The sequence below is a fragment of the Pituophis catenifer genome, unplaced genomic scaffold (assembly GCF_029215685.1).
Source record: "Pituophis catenifer annectens isolate HBS135680 unplaced genomic scaffold, rPitCat1.0.hap2 SCAF_15, whole genome shotgun sequence".
Classification (NCBI taxonomy): Eukaryota; Metazoa; Chordata; class Lepidosauria; order Squamata; family Colubridae; genus Pituophis; species Pituophis catenifer.
The window spans coordinates 4,280,124-4,306,977 of record NW_027256895.1 but is presented as its reverse complement, the minus strand read 5'-3'; the positions used below and the strand labels follow the sequence as shown (position 1 = coordinate 4,306,977).

Below are 26,854 nucleotides of genomic sequence, written 5' to 3'. Positions count from 1 at the left end.
ACCAAAAAAAAACCCCAAGGAACACGTCTGCTTGTTCGGAATCAATGATAGGATAATTTTTTTCCCACGCTCACTTAATGTCGGCGTCCTGGAGGCGCGTCCCGAGCTTCATGAGGGCGGTGAGGGCGTAGGCCCGGGTGGAGGGCAGGGACAGATGTGACTGGAGGACACGTTCCAGCAAGCTCAGCATGTCCTCGGCGTCCACCTGAGAAGATAAAAAATGAGGACACCGTACAACGAGGATCAACAGCTACTAAGATTGTCGGCCGAGCAGGCCCAAAAACAACCAGTGAAATAATTGAAGCCTGGGAAACAGGCCCCTCGTGAGTCAACAGGAGTGCTGATTTACCCCGAGTTTATCAAGTACTTAGGAGCAGGGGTGGGATTCTACCAGTTCGGGCAAACCGGTAGCTCCGATGATCAGCTGGGAGTGAACCGGTTCACCCCAACGATCAGATAGGCCCAGCCGCCTGCCCGCGCTATTTTCCTACCTTCTCTGCTGATTTCGTGCGGTAGAGCAGATTGCCGCGCGAATCAGCTGTGTTACTCCTCCGAAGAAACCAAGAAGTGAAGATTTCTTCAAACTGCGCATGTGTGCTCAGCGTGCATGCATGCGCAAATCGCACAATCACCAAACCGGTTGTTAAACCGGAATGATCCCACCACTGCTTAGGAGGGAGGGCTTGTCAACACAAGGAAACAATAGGCAACGACGTACTAGCCGGCCATCAACACCAATACAATCTACATCTAAAAAGTTACACACAACAGGCACCATGTAAATACCACACACAGAATAGCCCAAAATTCCCTGAGGATGGGCTCCGGCACGCCGTGTCCAAAAGCTCGGAAGACAAAACCTCTGGTCCCGGTAACTAACCCAGGTTAGATCCGGCAACATTATCCTGGGACACTTATATCCGCCTTCATTGCTGAGGATCAACTTCCCCATCGCGGACCTCGTTGTGGCCCGCCGGCGGCCAGCAGAGCTGGCAGCAGAGTCGGACAGTGAGGAGGTTGGGAAGGAATATGGGCTAGTTCCGGGGGCTAGGGAAAGCTCGGATGAGGGCTCTGCGTCGGAGGCAGAGAGGGAGCTAGGCAGCAGTGAGGCAGAGGAACAGTTGGAGCCTGTTCCCAGTGCGCGCATGCGCAGAGCTGCCAGAAGACAAGAACAACTCAGAAAGCGACCTGGGAGTAAAGCCACACCTTGGAGGTGATTGGCCCCTCCCAGAGGAAACAATAGAGGAGCGAACGGGGAGGGGAACAATTTGTTCGTTCCGTGACTCTGAGAGACTCTGTGCCAAGTTTGGCCTTGTACTGCGTTTGGAAACTAGTTACGTGGCAACTTGCCAAGCGAGATAAGGTCTGTGTTGATAAGTATTCCTTTGAAAAACTGCTTGGACAGGCCTTGCTGACTGGGAATGAAAGGATTTCACAGTCAGGTAAATAAAAGAGGTTTTGTCGAGACCAAGACTCTGCTTCCTGCTTTTTAAGGGAGCCTAGCTCAGAGCAGATCTTCACGGATGGATTTCGGAGACTTTACCTGTTGCGGCTCCACCTCATCGCAATTCCCGTCGAGAAGGAAGTGTCCGTATTCGCCAAGGCACCAGGTGGCCACTTGGACCAAGGGTTGCTGCGATGGGACACAAACAAAGTGCTATTACACCACATCCACGTAGTCCCCGATTTACGACCATTCGTTTAGCTCAAAAAAGTGACTTGTCACGAACCAGTCCTTGCTCTTATGACCGTAACAGTGTCCCTGCAGTCATGTGATTGCAATCTGGTGTGTATTTGTGGCGTCCCGTGGTTTACGTGGTCATCTTTTTCACTTAATGACCATGTGATTTTCTTAACGACAATGGTGAAAAGGTCATAAAATTGGATGTGTTCACATGTTGGAGCCTGCTAGTGATGGTTGTAAGTTAAGTCAGCCATAAAATGGGTCACCTGCACGACATATCCGATTTGATGACCTTTTTTGCGACTGTCATTAAGTGACTGTTGTGGTTGTTAAATGACTGCTATGGTCTTTTAGCGACCACGGTGGTCGTTATTCGAAGCAGGGTGTAAGTATCCTGGGGAGCTCTGTTGTTTACATTAAACAATCGCTAAGCGACCACTCATAAGTCCCGGACTATCTATATAATATTTACTTTTCATCCTGGGCCAAAAACTTGAGTGGTGCGTGGCCTAGAGGTGGAGATCTTGCCTCACAATCAGGAGGATGTGAGTTCGATCCTAGGTAGAGGCAGATATTTCTTTCTCTGGACACAACCTGCTGAACAAAACTCCACATTGGCAACAGGAAGAGCATCTGGCCAGTAAACACTCAGCTTCCTTCAGTTGCCCAGTCTCCACCCCGCAAGAGATTATGGAGCCGTTAAAAGAAGACGATCCTGGGCCAAAACATGTTGAGTTTTCTCTCCTCTGACACTAGAGGGCGCCATAACCCACTTTCTCTCAGGCTGAAACACCACCGTGTGGTCAACGGGTGGAACTGCAGCTTCAGCTTTGCAGCTTTCAGAGGGATAACCCCCTTTTTGAGATGCGATATATTGTTCTTAGGCTGGTTTAGGGTTCAATCTTGGGCCCCCCGACTTCCCAGGATAGATCAGGAATGTGCTAATCCCCCCCCCCTTTTGTTCTGAAATGATCCCCACCACGATCGGTGGGATCTGCTCTGTGCAAGGACTGCTGCGGTCTGCAACTTAATGTTCCCTCTGCTTCATGCAAAACCCTCAACGTAATTTTTTAAGGCCGGAGAAAATGCCTAATATTTCTCTACCAATTCTGAATGTGCCATACGTAAGCAAAAGCAGAATAGAGCCATTGTCTGAGTCGGCATCTTTGCAAGCAATTAAATCTGGAGCTTTAAAGCCCTTCGTAAAATATTGATATCCTGAGCTCCTTTTATCCTGCAGCAGGGGGCACCTGAGGTCAAATAAGTCAAAATGGCAGCCGGAAGCACACGATTCAGCCCATATTCACCGCTTCAATCTCCTTTCCTGGACTGAACCGTTAACTGAAAACTAGAGCAGTGAATATGTCAATCACCATGATTCTAACCAAAATATTAATAATACCAATGCCGATATCGAAATATCAGAACCATTCGTTTAGTGACCATTTAAAGTTACGGCAGCACTGAAAAAAGTGACTTATGACTTAGGATTCAGCCGGTTTGGACTGGTTTGGATGCTAATTTTACATCTGGTTCGCTGAACCAGAAGCTGCAAGGACTGGCTGGCTCCGCCCAACAAAGCCTGCCCCTCCAGGAGTCTCCACACGACCCGTTTGGGATGCCAGGAAAGTGCAAGGCCCACGCGGAGGCTCGGGGAGGGTGAAAAAAGGGCCTATCAGAAGTTCGGAAAGGAAGTCCAGAGGGCCTCCGGAGCCTGGGGATGCCGTTTTTGTCCTCCCTGAGGCTCAAGGAAAGCCTCCGGAGCTTGGGGAGGGCAAAAACGCGCCCCCCCTGTGGTGCAGGAGGCCGAGTAGGCCACGCCCACCATGGCCATGCCCACCCAGCAACTGGGCAGAGAACCGGTTGCTAAAATTTTCGAATCCCACCCCTTCTTATGACCGTTTTTGACAACGACGCCAGAGCACACCATGGTCACGTGATCAAAAATTGAGATATTTGGCCATCGACTCATATTTATGACAGGCGCAATGTCCCGTGATCCCCTTTGGCGACTCTTCGGACGAGCTACGCCAATGGGGGAGCCCGATTGCGTTAACGACCGAGCAAATAATTTAATCATGGCTACAATTCACTTGGCAGCTGTGGCAAGAAAGGGCAGAAAACAGGGCCAATCTCACTTCACAATGGTCTCGCTGAGCAACAGGAATTTGGGGCCCAATTGTGGTCGTAAGTCGAAGACTAACTGTAGTCATTCTTTTTTTTTTTTCCCTCATAAATCTTGTCTGCTGGATCCGTTTAGGCCAGGGGTGTCAAACTGGATCAGCACTGTAGTTGTTGTCTATGGGCTGGCCAGGTGGGGCAGATTGGATGGACGCCTCCTGCAGCACCCTACCGGCCAAAAATGGGGTACAGGGGTACTGTGGGCGACACCCCCCCCCGGTGCTCCATTTTCAGCCTTCACAGCTTCCTGCAGCATCCGGCTGGCCAAAACGTGCACCGTTGAGGCTGAAAATGGGCCCCGGGGGGGGGTACCCGTGGTCCCACCGTACCCCATTTTAGCCATCCAGGTGGTACTGAAGGCCATCCAGGCAGGGGTGAAATGCTCCTGGTTCGGACCGGATCGCCCGATCCGGTAGCGATGGCGGTGGGTGGTTCGGAGAACTGGTAGCAAAAATCCTGCCCCTCCACCCCCCGCCCAGCTGAGCCGCGCAATCATCAGAGGTTTTTTTTATTATTATTTTTAAAAGCATTTTTTCTACAACCTCTTCAGCTGAAAAAATGCTTTTAAAAGAAAAAAAAGCCTCTGACGATCAGGCACTCATCTGGGATCGTCAGAGGCTTTTAAAAGCATTTTTTTTTTCAACCTCTTTGGCTGAAGAAGTGGTACAAAAAATGGTTTTAAAAGTTTTAAAAAAAAAGTTGGCCACACCCACCCAGTTACATTACCCCCATCATCACCACCAAGTCACGGCCACAGAACCGGTAGTAACAAATTTTACATTTCACCACTGCATCCAGTCTGAAAACGGGCCCCCGTGCCCCGTTTTCGCTAGCAGAGCCATTGCAGGCCAGTCTTTTTTTTTTTTTTTTAATTTGATTTATATGCCGCCCTTCTCCGGAGACTCAGGGCGGCTTACAATGCGCTAAGCAATATCCTTCATTCTTTTGTATATTTATACAAAGTCAGCTTATTGCCCCCACAACTGGGTCCTCAATTTACCTACCTTAGAAAGGATGGAAGGCTGAGTCAACCTTGAGCCTTGGCGAGATTCGAACCTGCAGTAATTGCAGGCATCTGGTCTTAATAACCAGTTTAATAACAGGGTGCCTTAGACCACTGTACTACCAAGGCTCTTGTACTGTTTCCAGGCCAGCCCCGTGGGCCAGATCTGGCCTACCAGCCTTGAGTTTAACACACCTGATTTAGGCCTTAGGATCGTGATGGCGAACCTATGGCACACATGTCAGAAGTGGCACGTGGAACCATCTCTCCGGGCACGCCAGCCGTTGCCCATTGCTCTTCCGGTTTCTGGTGCGCATTAGTGGTGGGGTTCTACCGGTTTGGTCCGGTTCGGCAGTGCAGATTGCCATGTCTCAGCTGTTCCATAATACACTACATTTGCATGAAGCGAACCGGTGGTAACACGGGTTGAAACCCACCACTGGTGCACATACACGCCAGGGAACTGTTCTTCCGGTTTCCGGCGCTCCCCGCGCGCATGCGTGCTCCCGTTTAGGCACTTGGTGCCAAAAAGGTTTGCCAACACTGCCTTAGGACATCATGCAAATGCTGAAATAGACACATACCTGAGAGATATCTTGGCTCACTGCACCGTACAGCTGATGCACAGCATAACTATGAAGCTCCTTTGCACCTCCAATCAGGTGGATGAGGTTGGGGACAGCGTCATCCCGGATGTAGGAGCCCGCCTGCCGAAGAGGAACCGGGAAGGTGACGTTGACGGGATCCTCTTCGCTTACTCTGACTTTAATCACTCTTCCCCCCACCCAGAAGGAGCGAAAGGAAGATCCATAAGAAAATCTCCCTTGCCTGCACTACCAAACGCAACCTCTAGAGGGCAGCAGCAGATTAAGGTTTTCGGCGTCTCTCTGCTGCCACCTAGTGGACACCAAGGGATCCTATCACCAATCCTCGCTCTCACCATAATCAGAATCTGGAGAATGGTATCGATGTGCCACCGTTTGTTGGGTGCGAAACTATGGAAGGGAGTCAAAAGGTAGAAGAGAGCTCGTAAGATTCGTACAGAGCTGGATATGTTCGTCCCGCTCTCTATCGCCCTCTTGCGGGCAATGGTGGAATGACTCACTTCTCGGCAGCCAGGAACAATCCGGAAGCGCACTCCGACTTCAGATCCGGTGTGCTGCTTTCCATGAAGGCCAGCAATTCCTTCGTGGTTGTGCGAATGTTAGCGTGGTTGATCAGGGATAAACTCAGCTGGAGGGCTCTCCTACAGAGAGAGAAAAAATAATCAGAAATACGGTTGTCTATTTATCAAAATTAGAACATTCTCCCATCTTCGGGCCTTCAGCTCACCTCTTCACCGTCGAGTCGGGATCCGTCAGACAACCGAGGATGGTGGATCGGTGCCTCTGGACAGGGTTGTTTTCTGTTTGCAACAATTTCTGGAGCGACGTGAGGGCGACGTATCTAAACATCCCAGCGATTAAAATATTAATTGGATCCAGCAGAATTCAATCTTGTCTGCTCTGCTGCCCCCCTGGGGGAATTCTGGGTGAAAAATGCCCATTTAGGCTAAAATGGATTTGCTTAACAACCGTGGTGTTTGCTTAACGACAGCCATATGTCAGGTTTCGAGGTCGTCTCAAATAAATTGCATTTCAAACAAAGTCTTTGAAGAAAACTCCCATTTATTCAGCACGACATTCAAAGTCCGACTCATCGTAGCCAACACTGACTTCCAGACCCAAAACCCTCCCTTTCCGTTCCCCACTCCCCTGCACTCATTGGCCATCTTCCAAGTCACTCTACCCCTATCTACTGGTCCAACTCAAAGGAATTTCCCCCCTCCCATCCCATCTCCTAGGGGATATTATCTCCAGGGAAAATAAGTAAGTGAAAAGTCAAACGTCCCTTTCCAGACACCTCCGCTCCTCCTTCTTATGTCAGCACTAGAGTAAAGGCAGCTTGAAGTGCTGACACCATATTTGTTTAAATAACAAGCAAAGTCAACAGCGGGAGCCAGATTTGCTTAATGACTGCGTGGCTCACTTAACGACGAGGGAAAAAAGGGTTCTCAAATGAGGCGCAGCTCACTTGATTTGCCTGGCTTAGCGATGGAAACCCAGGTCCCGATTGTCGTTGTAAATCGAGGACTATCTGGACTTTGTCCGCATGACAAAGGGGGTGGGGCTTCAGATAGTCCCACCCACTCTTTCAAAAGCCAATGACTGTTTACTTTGTTTAATGTTTAATTCTAACAATGTTTAATTTTTATTTTATTAGGTTCCCATAACATAGGAAACTGTGTTTTGTTAACTCAAGGATCTAAAGTGCTGAGTAAACACCCACTGTGGGTTTTTTCTCTTTTGTCTAATCTTCCTTTCTCCCTTCTCCTTCCTTCGCCCCCTCTCCTTCCTTCCTAACTCCCTTATTTCCTTCCTTCCTTCCTTCCTTTCCACCCTCCATCCATTTCCTTGTTTCCTTCCTTCCTTTCCTTTCTTCCCTCTCTCCCTCCCTTTGTTTCCTTCCTTCTTTCTCCTTCCCTCTCTCCCTTTCCTTTCTAAATTCCTTGCTTTCTTTCTTTACTCCCTCCCTTTCTTCTTTTCTTCCTTCCGCCTCCTCCCTCCCTCCCTCTCCTTCCTTCCTTCTCTGCCTTCTTCACTCACATTCTTCCTTCCTTCCTTCCTTCCCTCCCTCCATTTCCTTGTTTCCTTCCTTCCTTCCTTCCTTCCCTTTCTTCCTAACTCCATTCCTTCCCTCCCTCTCCCTCCCTTTCTTTCCTTCCTTCTCCTTCTCTCCCTTCCTCTCTTTCCTTCCTAAATTCCTTGTTTTCTTTCTTTCCTCCCTCTATTTCCTTCCTTTCTTCTTTCCTTCCTTCCTTCCTCCTCCTTCCCTCTCCTTCCTTCCTTCTCTGCCTTCTTCACTCACGTTCTTCCTTCCCTTCCTTCCTTGTCTGCCTTCTTCACACACATTCTTCCTTCCTTTTTTCCTTCCTTCCTTCCTTCTTTCTCTGCCTTCTTCACTCACATTCTTTCTTCCTTCCTTGTCTGCCTTCTTCACACACATTTCTTCCTTCCTTTTTCCTTCCTTCCTTCCTTCTTTTCCTTCCTACTCTCTCCCTCCCTCCTTTTCTTTTCATTTTTTTGCTGGGAAAATATTCCAATTTTTTCAACGAAACACCAAATTTGAAGAACCAACGAGGGTGTTTGAGGCTCCTATTTCTCCCCAAGGATAAGCAGGAAACTAGGAAGTCTTTTATCAGCCTGACCTGAATAAAAGCTGGATTTAAATTTAGATTTTCTTTTCTTTTTTTTACCTGATATTCCTATCCTTGTTAAGGAGAAACCGCCCAAGGATATTTATCGCCAAAACCTATGTATGGGAGAAAAAAAAAAATTCAAGAATTTCCTTTCATTCTTAAAATGAATCTGAGGTAAAAGCGGGATTAGGAAAGCAGATTTGAGTCAAGGATAGCGCGTGGAACTACCCAACTCATGATTTTACGAAGGAGAGGCTAAACTCTGAGGGAAATTGGTGGTAGAAAAAGCTTACAATCCTTACAACGCATTGCAATGCTCGCAGACCTTGATTTGAGTTTAGCCGGCTAAAGCTAAAGAGAGAAATCTTGGTTTAAATCAAACGCTAACGTTTGCATGGTGCAATTTGTGCATTGTGCGGTTTTACGGTACCCGCAATCCACTGGTAGACTGTATCCCCATGATGGTCAGCACCGTTTCGTACAAGATGGCGTTGCCCACGTTTCGTGTGGTTTCGGTGTTGGTGGCCACCTGGGAGAAGGAAAGAAGAAAGCAACACTCCCGAAACTCTTTCTTCTGTATTCTTCCTTTTATTCAAAAATAATAATTGTATTGCTTTGCATTTTTGCTTTTTTTCAAAGAATAATTTTATCGCTTCGCATTTTTCTTTTTAAAAAATATTTTTATCGCTTAGCATTTTTCCTTTTTTAAAATAATTAAAAGTTCTTTGCATTTTTATTTTTTTTAATAATCCTCATATCCTCATATTGCTTAATGCATTGTAAGCCGCCCTGAGTCTCCGGAGAAGGGCGGCATATAAATCAAATTAAAAAAATATCTATCTATCTACCTGTCTGTCTGTCTGTCTGTCTGTCTGTCTGTCTGTCTATTATCTATCTATCTATTTGTATCTATCTATCATCTGTCTATCTATCTATCTATCTATCTATCTATCTATCTATCTATCTATCTGTCTCTCTCTATCATCTATCTATCTGTCTCTCTCTCTATATATATATATACATATATCTATTGGTATCTATCTATCTATCATCTATCTGTCTATATATATATATATATATTGGTATCTATCTATCTATCTGTATCTATCATCTATCTATCTATTGGTATCTATCTATATATCTATCTGTATCTATATCTATATCTATCTAACTATCTGTATCTATATCATCTATCTATCTTTCTATCGGTATCTATCTATCTATCTATCTATCTATCTATCTATCTATCGCTATCTATCTATCATCTATCTATCTATTGGTATCTATCTTTCTGTCTATCTACCTATCTACTGGTATCTATCTTTCTGTCTATCGGTATCTATCTATCTATCTATCTATCTATCTATCTATCTATCTATATCTATATCTATCTATCTATATCTATCTATCTATATCTATCTATCATCTATCAATCTATCTATCTATTGGTATCTATCTATCATCTATATATATCTATTGTGATCTATCTATATCATCTCATCTATCTATCTATCTATCATCTAACTATCGGTATCTATCTTATCTAACTATCTATCTATCATCTATTCCGGCTTTATTCATGTTTAGCAATAAGTCAAGGAGTTAAACATATCCAACTCACGTACCACCTCCTATTCTTCTCGCAACAACCCTGTGAGGTGGGCTGGGTTGAGAGAAAAGGACTGGCCCAAAACTACCCAGCCAGCTTTCATGCCTAAAGTGGCACTCAAACTCACTGTCTCCTGGTGATTGACCCAAAGTCACCCAGTCAGCTTTCATGTCTTAGGCGGGACTAGAACTCAGCTTCCTTGTGACTGGCTGAAAGTCAACCAGCTAGTTTTCATGGCTAAGGTGGGACTAGAACTCACCGTCTCCTGGTGATTGGCTTAAAGTCACCCAGCCAACTTTCATGCCTAAGGTGGGACTAGAACTCACCGTCTCCTGGTGATTGGCCCAAAGTCACCCAGCCAACTTTCTTGTTTCCTGCTTTCTAGTCTGGTGCCTTCCTCACTAGACTTAGTCCGGCTCTTATTATTCCACATTTTCCCATTTTTAATAATAATTTTACCCCTTTGCATTTTTTCCTTTTTTTTAAATAAGAATTTTATCCCTCGGCATTTTCCCTTTTTAATAATAAAAAAAAAATGGATCGCTTTGCATTTCTTCCGAAGTACATGATTATAAAAATAATTCTTCAGAGAATTCCCACATCCTAAGAGCTTCAGCAACGCGACGGAGGCTAAAAGTCGGAATAGCTTCTCCGTTCCCGTCCTGTTTTCCTGGGTTAACCTTCAACTTTTCCTTCCCAAAACGTCCCTCTTCCCGCTGACCTGCGCCAAGGAGTCGTTCATGGCGTCGCTGGCCTCCGTGTTGTCTCGTCCTAAAATCCGGAGGAGCCGGAGGAGCTGCACCTTCGGGGAGAGAGAAGACGAGAGAGCCATTTACTTATTTTATTTATTTGTTTCAATTTGTATACCGCCCTTCTCCAGCAGGACTCAGGGCGGTGAACAGCCAAAATAAAACAGAACATACAACATTTAAAAACAGTTTAAAAATAATTAAATATTTTTGGCCGCAATTTAAAACAACCCAATTAAAATCAATTAAATTTAACCAAAACAGTGGGATCAAGCCAGCCCGGCTAGGTGAAATAAATAAGTTTTCAGGGCTCGACGAAAAGTCCGGAGGTCTGATATTGTACGTATCTCTGGGGGGAGGTTGTTCCAGAGGGCGGGCGCCGCCACAGAGAAGGCTCTCCCCCTGGGGGTCGCCAGCCGACACTGTCTTGCGGGACGGCACCCTGAGGAGGCCCTCTCTGTGCGAGCGTACTGGCCGGTGGGAGGCTATTGGTGGCAGAAGGCGGTCTCGTAAATACCCCGGCCCTAAGCCATGGTATAACCGCAAGTTTTTGTGGCTCGGATGGGAGAAGTTACTAACCCTTTACAAACTTGTTTAATCCAAGTGTGAAGCAGCTCGGTCCCTTGGGGAGAAACCCACAGCTCCAGCCCCACCTGAAAAATCTTGGGACCTGCGCAGGGAGTGGTATTCACTTACTTTCCGCAAATGTGCCCAGCCTCAAAAACCTAAATAGGATGCCATAGAGCCGGGACAGGTGGGCAATTTCCACTATCGGTACAGGCGAACCGATCCGAACCGGCTGAATACCAACTCTGGACCTGCGGACCAGCCTAAACATTCACAGGCTGAGCCGAACCTCAGTTTTATTTTATTTATTTATTTATTTATTATATTTCTATATCGCCTTTCTCCCGTAGGACTCAAGGCGGTGTACAGTCAAGAAAAATATAGACACACAAACATCATAAAATTGCTAATTAAAATTATTACTTAGTTTGGCCAATTAAATAAAACCCAGAATTAGATAACATTTAAAAAATCATTCACATGTTCGTATGTTTAGCCCCGCCTGTTGGAACATCAGGGTCTTGAGGGCACGGCGGAAAGCACGGAGATCAGGGATATTCCGTATCTCCGGGGGCAGTTCATTCCAAAGGGTTGGAGCCCTCACAGAGAAGGCCCTCCCCCTGGGAGTCGCCAGTCGACATAATTTGACTGACGGTACTGAGTAGTCCCTCCCTGTGAGAACGAACTGGTCTCCATGATATAAAATATCCATGATATAAAAAAAGACGTTGAGACTCTAGAACAGGGGTGTCCAACTCGATTTCATTGAGGGACGCATCAGGGTTGTTTGACCTTGGGGTGGCTGGGGGTGGGTAGGTGTGGTTGGGGTGGGCATGGCCAGCTCGATGTCACTCGACGAGGCTCCGTTTTCAGTCACGACGGGCTCCTGCAGCCCTCTGCCAACGAAAGCGGGAGCTCTGTTTTAGGTTTCGATGCTATCTCAAAATAAATGAATTTCCAAACTGCCGATCTTTGAGGAAATTTTCTCTTGATTGAGCATAGTGATCTGTCCCTGGCTCTTTCGCGGTCAGCACTGACCTTTGCCCCCCAATCCCTCCCTTTCCGATCCCCAATTCTCTGCATCTCATTGGCTATCTTCCAAGCCACTCTCCTCATCCCATCTCCGTCAGATCACAGGAATGTCCCCCCCCTCCTCCCATCTCCGAGGAAACAGAATCTTCAAAGGAATTAAGTAGGCAAAAGTTCAAGCTTCTCCTCTCCTTTCATATGTCAGCGCTGGAACGCTGACAGCTGTACACCGCCCTGAGTCCTTCGGGAGAAGGGCAGTATAGAAATCTAATAATAAATAAATAAATAAAATAATAAAGCTCCGTTTTCGCTGGCAGAGGGCTGCAGGAGGCTGCCGTGGCCGAAAATGAAGCCAGGGAGGGCCGCGCGCGGCTTCCCAGAGCTCCGTTTTCACTGGCAGAGGGCTGCAGGAGGCTGTCGTGGTTGAAAATGGAGCCAGGGAGGGCCGCACGGAGCCCTCCCAAGCTCCATTTTCACTGGCAGAGGCACCGTGGGCCGGTCCTTCGCTGTTTCCACGGCGACCCCACGGGCCAGATCTAAGCACCCCGCAGGCCGGATCCTGCCTGCGGGCCTTGAGTTTGAAACCCCTGCTCTAGAAAGAGTGCCGAGAAGAGCAACAAAAGTGATTAAGGGGCTGGAGGTTAAAACATACTAAGAACAGTTGGCAGGAACTGGGTATGTTTAATTTGACGAAAAGAAGGACGAGGGGAGACATGATAGCAGTCTTCCGATATCTCAGGGGTTGCCCCAAAGAAGAGGGAGTCAAGCTACTCTCCAAAGCACCTGAGGGCAGGACAAGAAGCAATGGATGGAAACTAATCAAGGAGAGAAGCAACCTAAAATGAAGGCGAAATTTCCTGACAATTAAAACAATTAACCAGTGGAACAACCTGCCACTAGAAGGAGGTTTTTAAGAAGAGATTGGATACCCATTTGTTTGGAATAGTATAGGGCAGTGACGGCTAACCTTTTTGCCGTCGTGTGCCAAAAGTCGGGGGAGTGGGGGGAAGGGTCACGCGTGCACCCATAATTCAATGCGCCCCATCCCCCTGCACATGCCCACACCTCACCGAGTCCCCCGCTTTTGGCACGCAATGGCCCGGTGGGCCCGGTAGGCCCATTTTTTCGCCCTCCCCAGCCTCCAGAGGCTTTCTTGGAGCCTAGGGAGGGCGAAAACGGCCTCCCCCCCCCAGGAGGTCCTCTGGAGGCTGGAAACAATCTGATTTCCGGTGGGGCCTAGAAAGCGTCTGGCGCCTGGGGAGAGCAAAGAACGGGCCTTTCCTCCCCTGGAGGCCCTACAGAGGCTGGAAACAGCCTGTTTCCCGACCTCCGGTGGGCCCGGAAGTCCCGAAAATCAGCTGGCTGGCGTGTGCATGCACGCCGGAGCTGAGCTAGGGCAACGCTCGCGTGTCCACCGGTATGGCTCCGTGTGCCGCCTGTGGCACACGTGCCAGAGGTTCACCATCACAGGTATAGGGTTTTCTGCATGAACAGGGGGTTGGACTAGAAGATCTCCAAGGTCCCTTCCCCCTGTCGTACAGGCAGTCCTTGACTTACAACACTTCATTTAGTGAGTGGGCAAAGTCACAACGGCACGGAAAACAGTAACTCGTGACCATTTTTCACACTTACGACCGTTGATCACCTCAGTCACATGATCAAAATCCAGAGGACGCTTGGCAACTGGTTCATATTTACGACGGTCGCAGCGTCCCGGGGTTATGCGGTCCTCCTTTTGTGACCTTCTGACAAGCCAAGTTCACGGCGGAAGCCAGATTTACTGAACGCTACTCATTGGACTGCTCTAACGTGGCAGGAAAAGTCGCAAAATGGGGCAAATACTCCCTTAAGGAACATTTACAAAGTTAGCAACATAAATTTGGGGCTCAATGCTGGTCGTAAGTCGAGGACTACCCGTGTTCTGTGTCCCAAACATCTTTGCTGACCCACGCAGGTCCTTGTGTTCCTTTCCCCCCCAGCTGTCGCCTTGTGTAGGCCTCGCGAAACAAGAAGGCCAGGCCGTCTCCTTCCTACCTGGAGGAAAGGTTCACTGATGCCCCCAATTGTGTTATTCGGACAATATCCAGCTACCACCAGATTGCGCAATATTCCGGCCAGCTGAGGAACAAACTGCGGAGGACGACAAAGAGAAGGAGAAGGTCAGGAGGGTGAGGTCCTTCCCAAGGGAGGGTGTTTCTACAGGTCTCGGATCCCATTGTCCAGCCGCATGCTGGAAAGTCAGTTGATATATGAAGTCCAATGCAGTGAGCCATGGGCAGATCTGTAAATCGGGGAAACAAAACAACCACTTCACAACCTCATGGCACAACCTAAAAGAAGCCCAATCAGGACTAGGTTCAGCGGTTCAGCTGCGTTTAAAAAACAAAGGCCGCTCTTTTGAAGGCGGCAACGTCCACATTTTGGACAGAGAGGACAGAGCGGGTTGGACTAGATGACTTCCAAGATCCCTCCCAACTCCGTGATTCTGTTATTATCTGCTATTACCTTGGAGAAATGTTGGAGGGCCTGCAAGCTTTTTTCACACATCTCCGCGATTAACATAATAGTGCTGTACAGGATGCCTGGAAAAAAATTAGATTGCTCATTTTTGAGTTTTGACTCTCATTCAATTGTTCTTCCCAATTGCTCGGTTTCTTCCGTTCCTTCTTCATTCTCTTCCTAACCTTTTCTCCCTCTTTTCCTTAATCTGTTCTCAATCTTTTCTCTTTTTCTTGATCTTTTCCCTAACTTTTTCCTGATCTTTTTCCTAACCTTTTCCTGATCTTTTTCCTAAACTTTTCCTGATCTTTTTCCTAACCTTTTCCTGATCTTTTCCCTAACCTTTTCTTGATCTTTTTCCTCACATTTTCCTGATCTTTTTCCTAACCTTTTCTCAATCATTTCTTTTTCTTGATCTTTTCCCTAACCTTTTCCTGATCTTTTTCCTCACATTTTCCTGATCTTTTTCCTAACCTTTTCCTGATCTTTTCCCTAACCTTTTCCTGATCTTTTTCCTAACCTTTCCTGATCTTTTTCCTAACCTTTTCTCAATCTTTTCTTTTTCTTGATCTTTTTCCTAATCTTTTCTCAATCTTTTCTTTTTCTTGATCTTTTCCCTCACCTCTTCCCTCACCTTTTCCTGATCTTTTTCCTAACCTTTTCTCAATCTTTTCTTTTTCTTGATCTTTTCCCTCACCTTTTCTTTAATCTTTTCTCTTTTTCTCGATCTTTTTTCCCACTTGGGCAGAGGGTTGAACTAGATGACCTACAAGGTCCCTTCCAACTCTGTAAATCTGTTTTCCCTAACCTTTTCTTGATCTTTTTCCTAACTTTTTTTCGTCTTTTCTCTTTTTCTCTACCTTTCCCCTAACCTTTTCCTGATCTTTTTCCGAACCTGTTTTTGATATTTTCCCTAACCTTTTCTCAATGTTTCTCTAGCTATGTCTCAATTTTTTTTCTCAATCTTTTTCTCAATTTTTTCCCCTCTAACCTTTGCTTGATCTTTTCCTAGCCTTTTGGCGATCTTTTCCCTTAACTCTTTCTCAATCTTTTCCATAACCGTTTCTCGTTCTTTCCCATAACTTTTTCTCGATCTTTCCCATGATCTTTTCTTGATTTTTTTCCCCCTTAACTGTTTCTCGATCTTTCTCGTAGTTTTTTCCCAGTCCTTCCATTGCACATTTTAGCTATGAAATCACTTTGCACATTCACCACTTGGGGTGCCAAGTAACGGATGGATCGCCCTACAAACAGGAATAGTGCAACTCACCAATTTTGCCCACCGACCTCCGAATCAAAAACCAGCCCACTCACTCTGAATTTGTTCCTTCAACAGCTGTTCTCCCAGTGGTGTAAACATATCTACTAAAGTGGGTACTTTCCGGATGATATGTACCGCGCAGACCACAGCCTGGAAACGGAGGGTTCATAAGAAGGAATTACTATGATTTACATTCATATATTGTACAACCTATTCATATTATGAATATATTATTTATTATACGTTTATATATTTTATAATTCACTTATAATTCAGAGTTTTTCATGGCTCGGTTTTGGACGGGACATTCTGTCTTTTTGAGAAAAGGCCAGCGCCTCTGAACATGTGCAGAAAGTTTGCCGGAGGGATGCCAGCTGGTCTCCTATTCCTCTGAGTAAATGGGAAGAGGTCCCAACTACAGCTTGGAATTAGTGAGGGTCAGGGATGGTAGTCACTTACTTTCTGGGTTGCCCCCAGTTTAGACCGGTTCGCAAGAACCGGTAATAAAACCGGCAGGAGGCTCCGCCCACTGACCTGGATGTCATCAGGAAGCTTTACTACCCGTTGTGAACTGGTAGTAAAGGTAAGTAGAGCGCACCCCTGAGCGCGCCCCATCCACGAATGCACCCGGCATTGCGCGCATGTGCTTTGCTGGCGTACCTGTCTTCCACGCATGCACCCGGCCTCAAAAACTTGCCTAAATAGGATGGCATAGAGCCGGGGTGGGTGGGTGGGGCCACCCGTGATTTCCGCTACCAGTTCGGGCGAACTGATCCAAACCGGCTGAATACCACCTCTCTTTAGGGAGGATGTTTGAGGTATCCACTTGCCCGCAAATTGGGAGAATACAGATCGTCCTCGACTTACGACCAATATCGAGGCCAGAATTTCCACCGCTAAGCAAGACAGTTGTTGAGCGAGTTTTGCCCCATGTTACGACCTTTCCTGCCGCTGTTGTTAAGCGAACTGCTGCAGTTGTTAAGTGAGTAACATGGTTGGTAAGTGAATCTGGCTTCCCCATGGACATTGCTCGTCAGAAGGTCGCAAAAGGGGATCACACGACCCCGGGACGCCACTACCGTCATAAATACAAGTCAATTGCCAAGTGTCTGAACTGTGACCACGGGGAAGCTGCAACGGTCATAAGTGTGAAAAACGCTTGTAAGTCACTTTTTTTCACTGCCGTTGTAACTTCGGTCACTAAACGAAAAGATCGTAAGTCAAGAACTACCTATAAATACGGCATTTGGTCAGCGGCTTGTAAAAAAATGGCGTGCTAAAACCAAGCAGTGGAAATTTTAGGATTGAACAATCAGATCAAACTGGAGCACCCAAACCAAGGTTTTAACGACAGGTAGTCCTCGAGTTATGACCCCAAAGGAGCCCAAACTTTATCTTGCCAAGTGCAACATTTATTACGTCGGCCCCGTTTTCCGACTTTTCTTCCCACCGTTGTTAAGCGAATCGTTGCCGTCGTTAACATTAGCAACACGGTCGTGAAGCAAATCGGGAGTCCCCGTTGACTTCGCTCGTCCGACGGTCGCCAAAAGGGGTTTCCCAAGGGACCCTGCAATCGTCACAAATAGGAAACCACTTGCCGAGCGTCTTGACGACGCAACGGGATGCTGCAACGGTCGTTAAGCGTGAAAAACGGCTCCCGAGTCGTTTTATCGGATGCCGTCGTAACGTCAAATCTTTATTGTCAGCGCACAACGTGTGCGCCATGAGATTGGTTGAGCTCCCACCAGGGGAGTCCTTCCGAACGTTGAACGGTTACTAAATGAACGGGCGTAACTCGAGGACTAGCTGTACAGTGAAAGCCGGAAAGCGAATCCGCGGCGTCTCACCTTCCTTCGTACGGCGGGCTGCCCGGTTTTTGCCAGCTGCTGCACTTCCTGAGCCAAATCCTGCAACATGGCCGCCGAGCCGAGCGAGCCCAGGGTGCTGAGTGCCAATCCTTGCACCCAGGGGTTGCTATGCAGCAGGTCACTTGCAGGTAAGGAGGGAAAAGAGGCATATAAGAAATCCCGTCTTCCACGCGCCGCTCCTTATTCTTATTTCGCCCAGAAGTTTTCTAATAATTTTTAGAGAAGCCGTATTTTAATGTACGGCTTTATGGAATCAGTTTTTTTATTAGTGTTAGATAAATGAACACGGTGTTCTTGTATTAAGAGCATACCAGTGTTTCTCAACCCGTTGCCCCTTTAAGAGGAGGGGGACTTCAACTCCCAGAATTCCCCAGCGGGGGAATTCTGGGACTTGAAGTCCCCTCCTCTTAAAGGGGCTACGCGTTGAGAAACACTCGACTACGCTATATTTATGATTTATTTTATCATTGCCAGTATGTTACTGCGCTGCTTCTCTTTCTTGATCCTGATGGTAACTCCTTTTTCTTTTTTAATTGCTCATTTTATTATTTAATGTTGATAGTCATTGACTGAAGAAATAAATAAATTTAGATTTCATTGTCCACCTTCATTCCCCTCAAAAAAATCTGGAAGGGGGGAAAGCAGAGTCTCTGCCCCACCCACCCCCAGAATATATCCTACCTTATGGGCAGGGATTTTTTAGCTGTAAATCAATCAATGAATCTATCTATCTATTTATCTATCTATCTATATCTATCTATCTATCATTTATTTATTTATCTATCATCTATTTGCCTATAATCTATCTATCATCTAGCTAGCTAGCAATCATCTATCATCTTTCTATCTGCCTATCATCTATCTATCTATCTATCCAGCTGGCTATCATCTATTATCTGTTTATCTACCTAGCTGTCATCTATTTATCTATCATCTATCATCTAGCTAGCTATTATCTATTTATCTAGCTATCATCTAGCTAGCTAGCTAGTTATCATCTCTCTATCTCTCTATCTCTCTATCATATATTTATCTCTATCATCTAACTAGCTGTCATTATCTATCTATCTATCTATCTATCTATCTATCTATCTATCTATCTATCTATCATCTATTTATTTATCTATCATCTATTTGCCTATCATCCAGCTAGCTAGCAATCATCTATCATCTATCTATCTGCCTATCATCTATCTATCTGCCTATCATCTATCTATCTATCTATCTGTCTCTCCAGCTAGCTATCATCTATTATCTATTTATCTACCTACCTATCATCTATTTATGTATCATCTATTATCTAGCTAGCTATTATCTATTTATCTAGCTATCATCTACCTAGCTAGCTAGTTATCATCTATCTATCTATCTATCATCTATTTATCTCTATCATCTAGCTAGCTGTCATTATTTATCTAGCTATCATCTGTCTGCCTATCATCCATCCATCTATCTATCTATCTATCTATCTATCTATCTATCTATCTATCTATCTATCTATCTATCTATCATCTATATCTATCTTTCTATCTATCTATCATCTATTTATCATCTATCTATGATCTATCATCTATTTATCTCTAGCTAGCTAACTAACTGTCATTATTTATCTAGCTATCATCTATCTCTATCTATCTATCTATCATCTATTTATCTTTATTATCTAGCTAGCTGTCATTATTTATCTAGCTATCATCTATCTATCTGCCTATCATCCATCCATCCATCTATCTATCTATCTATCTATCTATCTATCTATCTATCTATCTATCTCTATCTTTCTATCCATCTATCTATCATCTATCATCTATCTATCTATCATCTACTTATCTCTATCATCTAGCTAGCTGTCATTGTTTATCTAGCTATCATCTATCTATCTGCCTATCAACTATCTAGCTATCTAGCTATCTAGCTATCATCTATTTATCATCTATCTATCATCTATTTATCTCTATCATCTAGCTAACTGTCATTATTTATCTAGCTATCATCTATCTATCTATCTATCTATCTACCTATCTATCTATCATTAACTATATCTACATGCACTCCTCGACATACGACCAGTCACTGAGTGACCCATTCAAAGTTACAACGGACCCCCTCCCAAGGACACTAGAACCCCCGGTTTGAAGGTTGCCGACTCCCCCACCACCACCACACACATCAAGAAATAAGCGGAGCTTTGATTTCATCGTCGCCGCCATTTTGACTTTTTTGACCACATCCTGCAGACGCCCCTTCTTCTGAGTCCCTCAAACCCAGTTCCCTGCTCACGTGTTCCACTAAACCACTCTTTAACCGTCATTAGTAGCCCCGCCTGGCTGGGTTTGCCCAACCCACAAGGCTGACAAACTGCGATGGCTGTGGTGGCGCCCCCTTAAGTCGGAAGCAAGGATCTACATGGCGGCTTAGCGGGATTGCAGGGTCCAGATCACCGAAATCCCCTTCGGGATCCTGCAAATCTCCCGCAGAAATCCGCCTGAATTCCTCCCTCTTTCGATAGCCCACCCATTTTAATCCATTCCACGGATCGATTTTGAGATCTCAGATCTGATCTGATTAAGGAAAAGGGAGAAACCCCCCCCATATTTGGACACGCCCCCCCTCACTTCTTGATGCTATTGGTCAGGAGAAGGTGAGTGTCCTGCTTCTCGTCCAATAGGAGGGCAGCCCCGAGGTAGCCAATCCTCTTCTCATGGAGTCGGGCAGAGGCGATGAGTTTCAGGCACTCCATCTGGGTTGCGACAGGAAGAAGAGGGCTTACATCTTTTTCCCACAATGCTTTGCGGCGGCATTTAGTTAGGGGCATGGTGGGAAATCAAAATGGCGGCTTCCAAAATGGCAGCTAAGGAAGGGCGATATTTTTAAACTTGACCTACCCAAAAGTTGTTGGGGTGGTTGTTGTTTTTTTTTTTGCTCTTTAATACCGGAGTCAGCAAATTTAATCCTTACAAAATCACAAGTAATCCTCAATTTACGACCACAACTGAGTCCCAAATTTCCGTTGCTAAGCGAGTTTTGCCACATTTTACGACCTTTCTTGCCATGGTCGTTAAATGAATCACCGCAGCTGTTAAGTTAGTCACGTGGGTTTTTTTAAAGTGGATTTGGCTTCCCCATTGACTTGGCATGTCAGAAGGTCGCAAAAGGGGAACGCGTGACCCCGGCACGCTGCGACCGTCATAAAGGCGAGTCAGTTGCCAAGCGTCTGAATTTGGATCACGACGTGGCCATGGGGCTGCTGCAACGGTCGTTAAGTGTGAAAAACGGTCCTAAGTTACTGTTTTCCATGCCGTTGTAACTTTGGCTCACGTGACCATCGGTTAAGCCAGGGGTCAGCAACCTGCGGCTCTGGAGCCGCATGTGGCTCTTCCATCCCTCTGCTGCAGCTCCCTGTCGCCGGTTGGCTCCACAATTGATAGGGCTTTTGGTTAGGACAGGTAGAGGAAAAAGGATGCCGTGCTAGGAGGAGACTCTATGATGGGGGAACTGGACTTCCGGTCGGCTCCAGAATTGAACGGGGGGGCTTCCGGTTAGGATCTTCGTGGCTCTTTGAGTGCTTAAGGTTGCCGACCCCTGGGTTAAGCAAATTTGGCCCCATTTTACGACCTTTCTCGCTACGGTTGTTAAGTGAATCACTGTAGCTGTTCAGTTAGTAACACGGCTTCCCTTGCTTGTCAGGTCATAAAAGGGGGGAATCCCATGATCCCGGGACACTGCAACCGTTATAAATGTGAACCCGTTGCCAAGCATCTGAATTTGGATCACTGTTGCAACGGTCGTATGGGTGAAAAACGGTCATAAGTCCCTTTTTTCCAGTGCTGTGGTCACTCTGAACGGTCATTAAAACAGATTGTTGTAACTCGAGGACGAGCTGAACGTACCTGTCCGAAGTGGGCAGGATAGCCCAACATATAGATGTACAGCAACTTCGCCAAATTGGAAACCCGGTTCCCGGATTCATCGCCCCGAAAAGCGCTCCTAATTTTGGCGCTTTCTCGTTGCACCAATTCCCGTTCTTCCGCCTGCGTCCGGGCGCTCCGAATGGTCCGGATCAGGATCGGTAAAGTGAGCGGTCCCTCGGACATCCTAGATGACAAAGGAAATGTGGGACAGGTAATAATTTGTCAGGATTTGCCGGGAATTTCCCTTATCCTGTCTTCTTCGCATGATGTGTATTCTTCTTGCGGTTCCCCTCCCCACCAAAAAAACCGCATGTTTAGAACTCGGGACCTAAGACTTGACCTAACCCATCATCTCAGGTGCATCGGAATTACAAAACGCTGAATTTTAGTTGGGGATTTGGGGAGTCTCTTCGGCCCCCCAAAACTTTTTTAGTCTGAATTTTTAGAGCCCCTTCGTTGTGGCCCATCAACAGCCTGTGCAGCTAGTAGCTGATTCCGACAGCGAGGAGGCTGGTGTGGTGCTGCGCCAGCAGCCTGTGCAGCTGGCACTCGAGTCAGACAGTGAGGAGGCTGGAGAAGATGTGGTGCCAGAGGCGGGGATTCAGCCAGGGCCTTCAGAACCTCCAGAAGCTCCCATAAGTGAAGAGGAAGAAGAGGAGGAGCCTCTTGTCGATGCACGGGTGCACAGAGCTGCCAAAAGGCAGGAGTGGCTCCTCAGGAGGAGATCTCCTCGAGAGTTAAGGCTTGGGGCTAATTGGCCAATCCCTTAGCCTATTTAGGGAAGGACGACGACTGAGGCAATTTGCAGGGAACCACTTCCTTCACTCTCCTTCGCATCCTGATCTTAGTTCTCTTATCAGCTTCCTGCAAATTGCTTCTGGGCTTTCTGCCAACCATAGTAAGAGTACGATTATTTATTCTTTGGATTCTTGTAGGCTGTTAAGAAAGTTACTTAACAGCCTTTGTTTGAAAAAGACTGATTTAATTTAGTAAACTAAGGTTTGTGTGCGCTACGTTCTTTGGGGTCCGTAGCTGGGGCAGGAGCTTCTCTTCAAGACATCAAACCTGGTTGGCATTAACCTCGGTTAAGGTTTACCGGATCGTCTGAGCCCAGCTTCGGTTTGCTATTTCGCGATTGGCTCTAAAACAGCAAATGAGGTTGATTTAATTGATTAATTAAAGTAAATACATTAATTGAGCAAATCAATTGCGTTTCCTGGCCATGCCCAGACCTTTTTTTTTTTTCCTAAATCAAACTTGGGGTGACTTTAAGAGAAAGTGGACTTCGATTCCCAGAATTCCTCAGCCGGTCATTCTGGGAGTTGAAGTCCACTCACCTTAAAGAAACCAGAGAGGCCGATTTTAATCACAAGATGATTGAATTGATAAAACGTCCTCACTGAAGTCCGTGAACATCACAAGGTGGTCTTCTCCCATCTATGGTCCCCCCACCCCCTTGGCAACTTTTAAGACTTCCAACTCCCAGAATTCCCCAGCCAGTTTGCCGATTTCCCCCTGCTCTAAAATCTCGGCTGCCAATTCATAGTAATCTTTGAGTAAGCAGATAGCTATGAAAACAGTTAAAGGATAATTTTTTTAAAAAGGTGGTTTAGGATAATATCTCTGATTGCTTCTCGTAGGCGGCAGAGGTGGTATTCAGCCGGTTCGGTACAAATCTCCTGCGGGGGACTAGATGACCTCCAGGGTTCCTTCCCACTCTGTTTATTTTTATTTTTATTTTTTTATTTTATTTCGAATTTATATACCGCACCTTCTCCCAAGGGACTCAGAGCGGTGTACAGCCAGATAAAAACATACAATACAAACATTAAAAACAATGAAAAGAATATATATTAATTTGGCCCCAGTTTAAAATGACAAACCAATTAAGAATTAAAAATTTAAAAATATGTTACTGTTACTATTAGCCAGGACTTCAGGCAGCTGATTTGGGAGGTCTTTAAATGGCAACAAAATGCTAATAATTATTATTATTTGAACCCCATGCAAACGAAGCTACATTTTTATTATTATTATTATTTTTTGCTTCTTGTTTGTGGCTTTTGCATCTTCCCACCCGCCTCGAAAAAATTTTTATTTCTGCCCACCAATATCTTCACCCGGCTTTTTTTTCCCTGGTTCCAAGGAACCAGGGAATGCTTAACGCATTGTAAGCCGCCCTGAGTCTCCAGAGAAGGGCGGCATATAAATTAAAAAGCAAAAAGCAAAAAAGCAAGAACCGGAAGCCTTTCTAAGCACCGGCCTCAGAAATTATCTTTGCATTGTGAAACCTTAAACTCCTGGATCGGCTCTGGTTTCAAAGGCTTGGACATTCCACCACCCCATTCAAACATTTTTTGCAAAGCACCCACCCGACTTTAAATTAACCTTCCTCTCATTTTCCATCTGGACGATTGGGAAAAATTTTCTTGCAAATAATTAATTTGCAAATCGGATCGATTAGATCAGTGAACGTTGGGAGTCGCTCGAAACTTATTCTCTCTCTCTCTCTCTCTTTCTCTTTCCTTCTCTCTCTCTCTCTCTCTCTCTCGCTTTCTCTTTCCTTTTCTCTCTCTCTCTCTCGTTTCATTACTTCTTCTTATCCTGCAAATGTTCCTTCACCTGTCCAGAAGACACCCCTCGGCCTCCTTCTGTTCCTGGAAAAAAGCGGAAAAAACAGCAGCTGGAATCCTTCTCTCTCTGCCTCTCCTTTGGATCTCAGTCAATTTTCTTCCAGTTCCGGACAGGTTCCTTCCAACCTTGGCAGGTGAGCTCACCTGAGTTTGGAGAGTTTAGCTTGGCCCTGGGCGCCCCCTGTTGGGCAAAGGATGCATGACATGCGAGGGAGGGGGTTGATCGCGAGTCCTTTTATGCCTTTAAAGCTGTGTTTTTATTTTTATAGTTAGATTTTATAGTAAGATTTTGGCCTGGCCTAAATCTTCTCCCCTTTTAAATATAAATTTTAAATACAAATTTTAATCTGTTTAAATTATGGGGTATTTTAAATTCAGCCAAATTATTTAATTCGTTTTTAATCTATTTTAAATTTTTGTATCTCTGTGTTTTATCTTCTGGCTGTTCACCGCCCTGAGTCCTTCGGGAGAAGGGCGGTATAGAAATTTAATAAAATAAAATAAAATAAAATAAAAATAAATAACGAACGCTGAAGGCAGCATTTAATTTCGTTGCACCAGGTGCAGTGACAATAAAGTAAACCAAAATTAAACTCAACTCAACAACTTTGAAGGTGGGTGGACTTCAACTCCCAGGATTCCCCAGCCAACCGGGGAATTCTGGGAGTTGAAGTCTACCCATCTTCAAGTGGTGAAGATTATTTATTTATGTTATTTTTATTTTATTTCCAATTTATATCCCGCCCTTCTCCCTGAGGACTCAGGGCGGTGTACAGCCAGAATTAAGAACATGAAATACAAATATTAAAAAAAAAACAATTAAAATATATATAAATTTGGCCCCAAAAGTTAAAAATCACAAACCAATTTAAAACTTTTAAAAATTTCTTCTTAAGCCAGCCCGGCTTGCTGGAAAAAGTGGGTTTTAAGGGCAGATATTATATTAAGATTAGATATTTAAACTGCTTTAAAGGCCTTTCCTGATACAATTGAAGTGCAATTGAAGGGGTAGCATGGAAAGGAAGGCTTGCCAGCTATAGTGAAGAGAAGGACCAAGTGAGACATGATAGCAGTCTTCCAATATTTGAGGGGCTGCCCCAGAGAAGAAGAAGGGGTCCAGCTATTGTCCAAAGCACCTGAAGGCCAGACAAGGAATAATGGATGGAAACTGAACAAGGAGAGATTCAACCTGGAAATAAGGAGACATTTTCCGACAGCGAGAACAATCAACCGAAGGAACAGAAGTTGTGGGAGCTTCATCACTGGAGGCTTTCAAGAATCTGGACTTCCATCTGTCAGAAATGGTGTAGGGTCTCCTGCTTGGGCAGGGGGTTGGACTAGATGACCTTACAAGGTGGCTTCCAACTTTTGTCAATCTGTATATCAGGTCTTCTGTACCAAAGAAAATAGGTAAATATCAATTAATTAACTAAAGATAACTGGGTTAGGGAGAGATTAGTCTGGAGAAAACGTATGTGGTCACTACGAGTTGACAGTGGATTGTGGGCCCATTTTGGAGTCCGGCTCCCAATTTAATCCCTATTTTGTGTGACGGCTGTTCCGCAAAATAATAATTGCGCTGATGATGTTCCAGAGTTGGATCCATGAAGCGTCTGCAAGAAAACAGCCAGGCTCAGAGGACTTAGAGCACCCCTCCGTCATAATGTATTTGTTCACCCGTTTTATATTAGGAGCCTGAGTGGCGTAGGAGGCTAATGCCTCCTACTAAGGCAGCATTTAACATCCAGCTGCCTGCAATTACTGCGAGTTCAATTCTCACCAGGCTCAAGGTCGACTCAGCCTTCCATCCTTTCTAAGGTGGGTAAAATGAGGACCTAGTTTGTGGGGGCAATAAGCTGACTTTGTATAAAATATACAAAAAGTATGAAGGCTATTGCTTAATGCATTGTAAGCCGCCCTGAGTCTCCGGAGAAGGGCGGCATATAAAAATAAATAAATAAAATAAATAAAAATAAAATATTCCCATCCATCTCACTTTATATGGATTTTAGCTGCCTTATAATCTGTGGTGTGAAGAAGGATAATGTTTAAGTATCAGGTGTTAAGTATGTGGGAGTTAAATTATATTTTATATAATTTATGGGAGTTAAATTATATTTTATATAATTTATATGGGAGTTATATAAATTTAATCAAAACAAAACAAAACAAAAACAACATTACAGCTTGGTCTGGCCAAGCAAAATTCTATTAATTGTCTGTCTGTCTATGTATACAAATCTATCAACCTAAATTTATCTGTCTCTCCATCTATTATCTATGTGTCATATCTATCTATCTATCTATCATCTATATCTATCATTATCTATCTTTCATCTATTTATCATCTACAGTATCTTATTATCTATGTAATATCTATGTATCATCTGTCTGTCTTGCTGTCTGTCATCTATTATCTATCTCTATCTAACATTCTGAGTCCAATAGAATGGGCGGTATATAAATTGAATTAATAATAATAATAATAATAATAATAATAATAATAATAATGTATCATCTGTCTAGCTGTCTGTCATCTATTATCTATGTCTATCTCTATCTATTTTAATAATTTTTAAATTTAAATTGTGATGTTTGTATTGTGTTTTTACCTGGCTATAC

General features: G+C 45.1%; 1 protein-coding gene across 1 annotated transcript in view; it reads right to left on the bottom strand.

Moving 5' to 3' along the window:
- AP1G2 (adaptor related protein complex 1 subunit gamma 2) overlaps nt 1–21,782 on the bottom strand; it is a 32,963-nt gene extending 11,181 nt beyond the window's left edge. Inside the window, exons 1-15 of the mRNA XM_070953965.1 lie at nt 21,579–21,782; nt 20,304–20,428; nt 17,668–17,809; nt 15,874–15,970; nt 14,566–14,642; nt 14,095–14,190; nt 10,437–10,517; nt 8,537–8,635; nt 8,164–8,219; nt 6,201–6,314; nt 5,974–6,114; nt 5,809–5,863; nt 5,453–5,575; nt 1,544–1,633; nt 75–205 (exon numbers count right to left, since the gene is read on the bottom strand). Of these exons, the coding sequence (XP_070810066.1) occupies nt 75–205; nt 1,544–1,633; nt 5,453–5,575; nt 5,809–5,863; nt 5,974–6,114; nt 6,201–6,314; nt 8,164–8,219; nt 8,537–8,635; nt 10,437–10,517; nt 14,095–14,190; nt 14,566–14,642; nt 15,874–15,970; nt 17,668–17,809; nt 20,304–20,428; nt 21,579–21,782 (1,631 nt within the window). The remainder of the gene's footprint in view (nt 1–74; nt 206–1,543; nt 1,634–5,452; nt 5,576–5,808; nt 5,864–5,973; nt 6,115–6,200; nt 6,315–8,163; nt 8,220–8,536; nt 8,636–10,436; nt 10,518–14,094; nt 14,191–14,565; nt 14,643–15,873; nt 15,971–17,667; nt 17,810–20,303; nt 20,429–21,578) is intronic.
- Between the last annotated feature and the right edge of the window lie 5,072 nt (nt 21,783–26,854).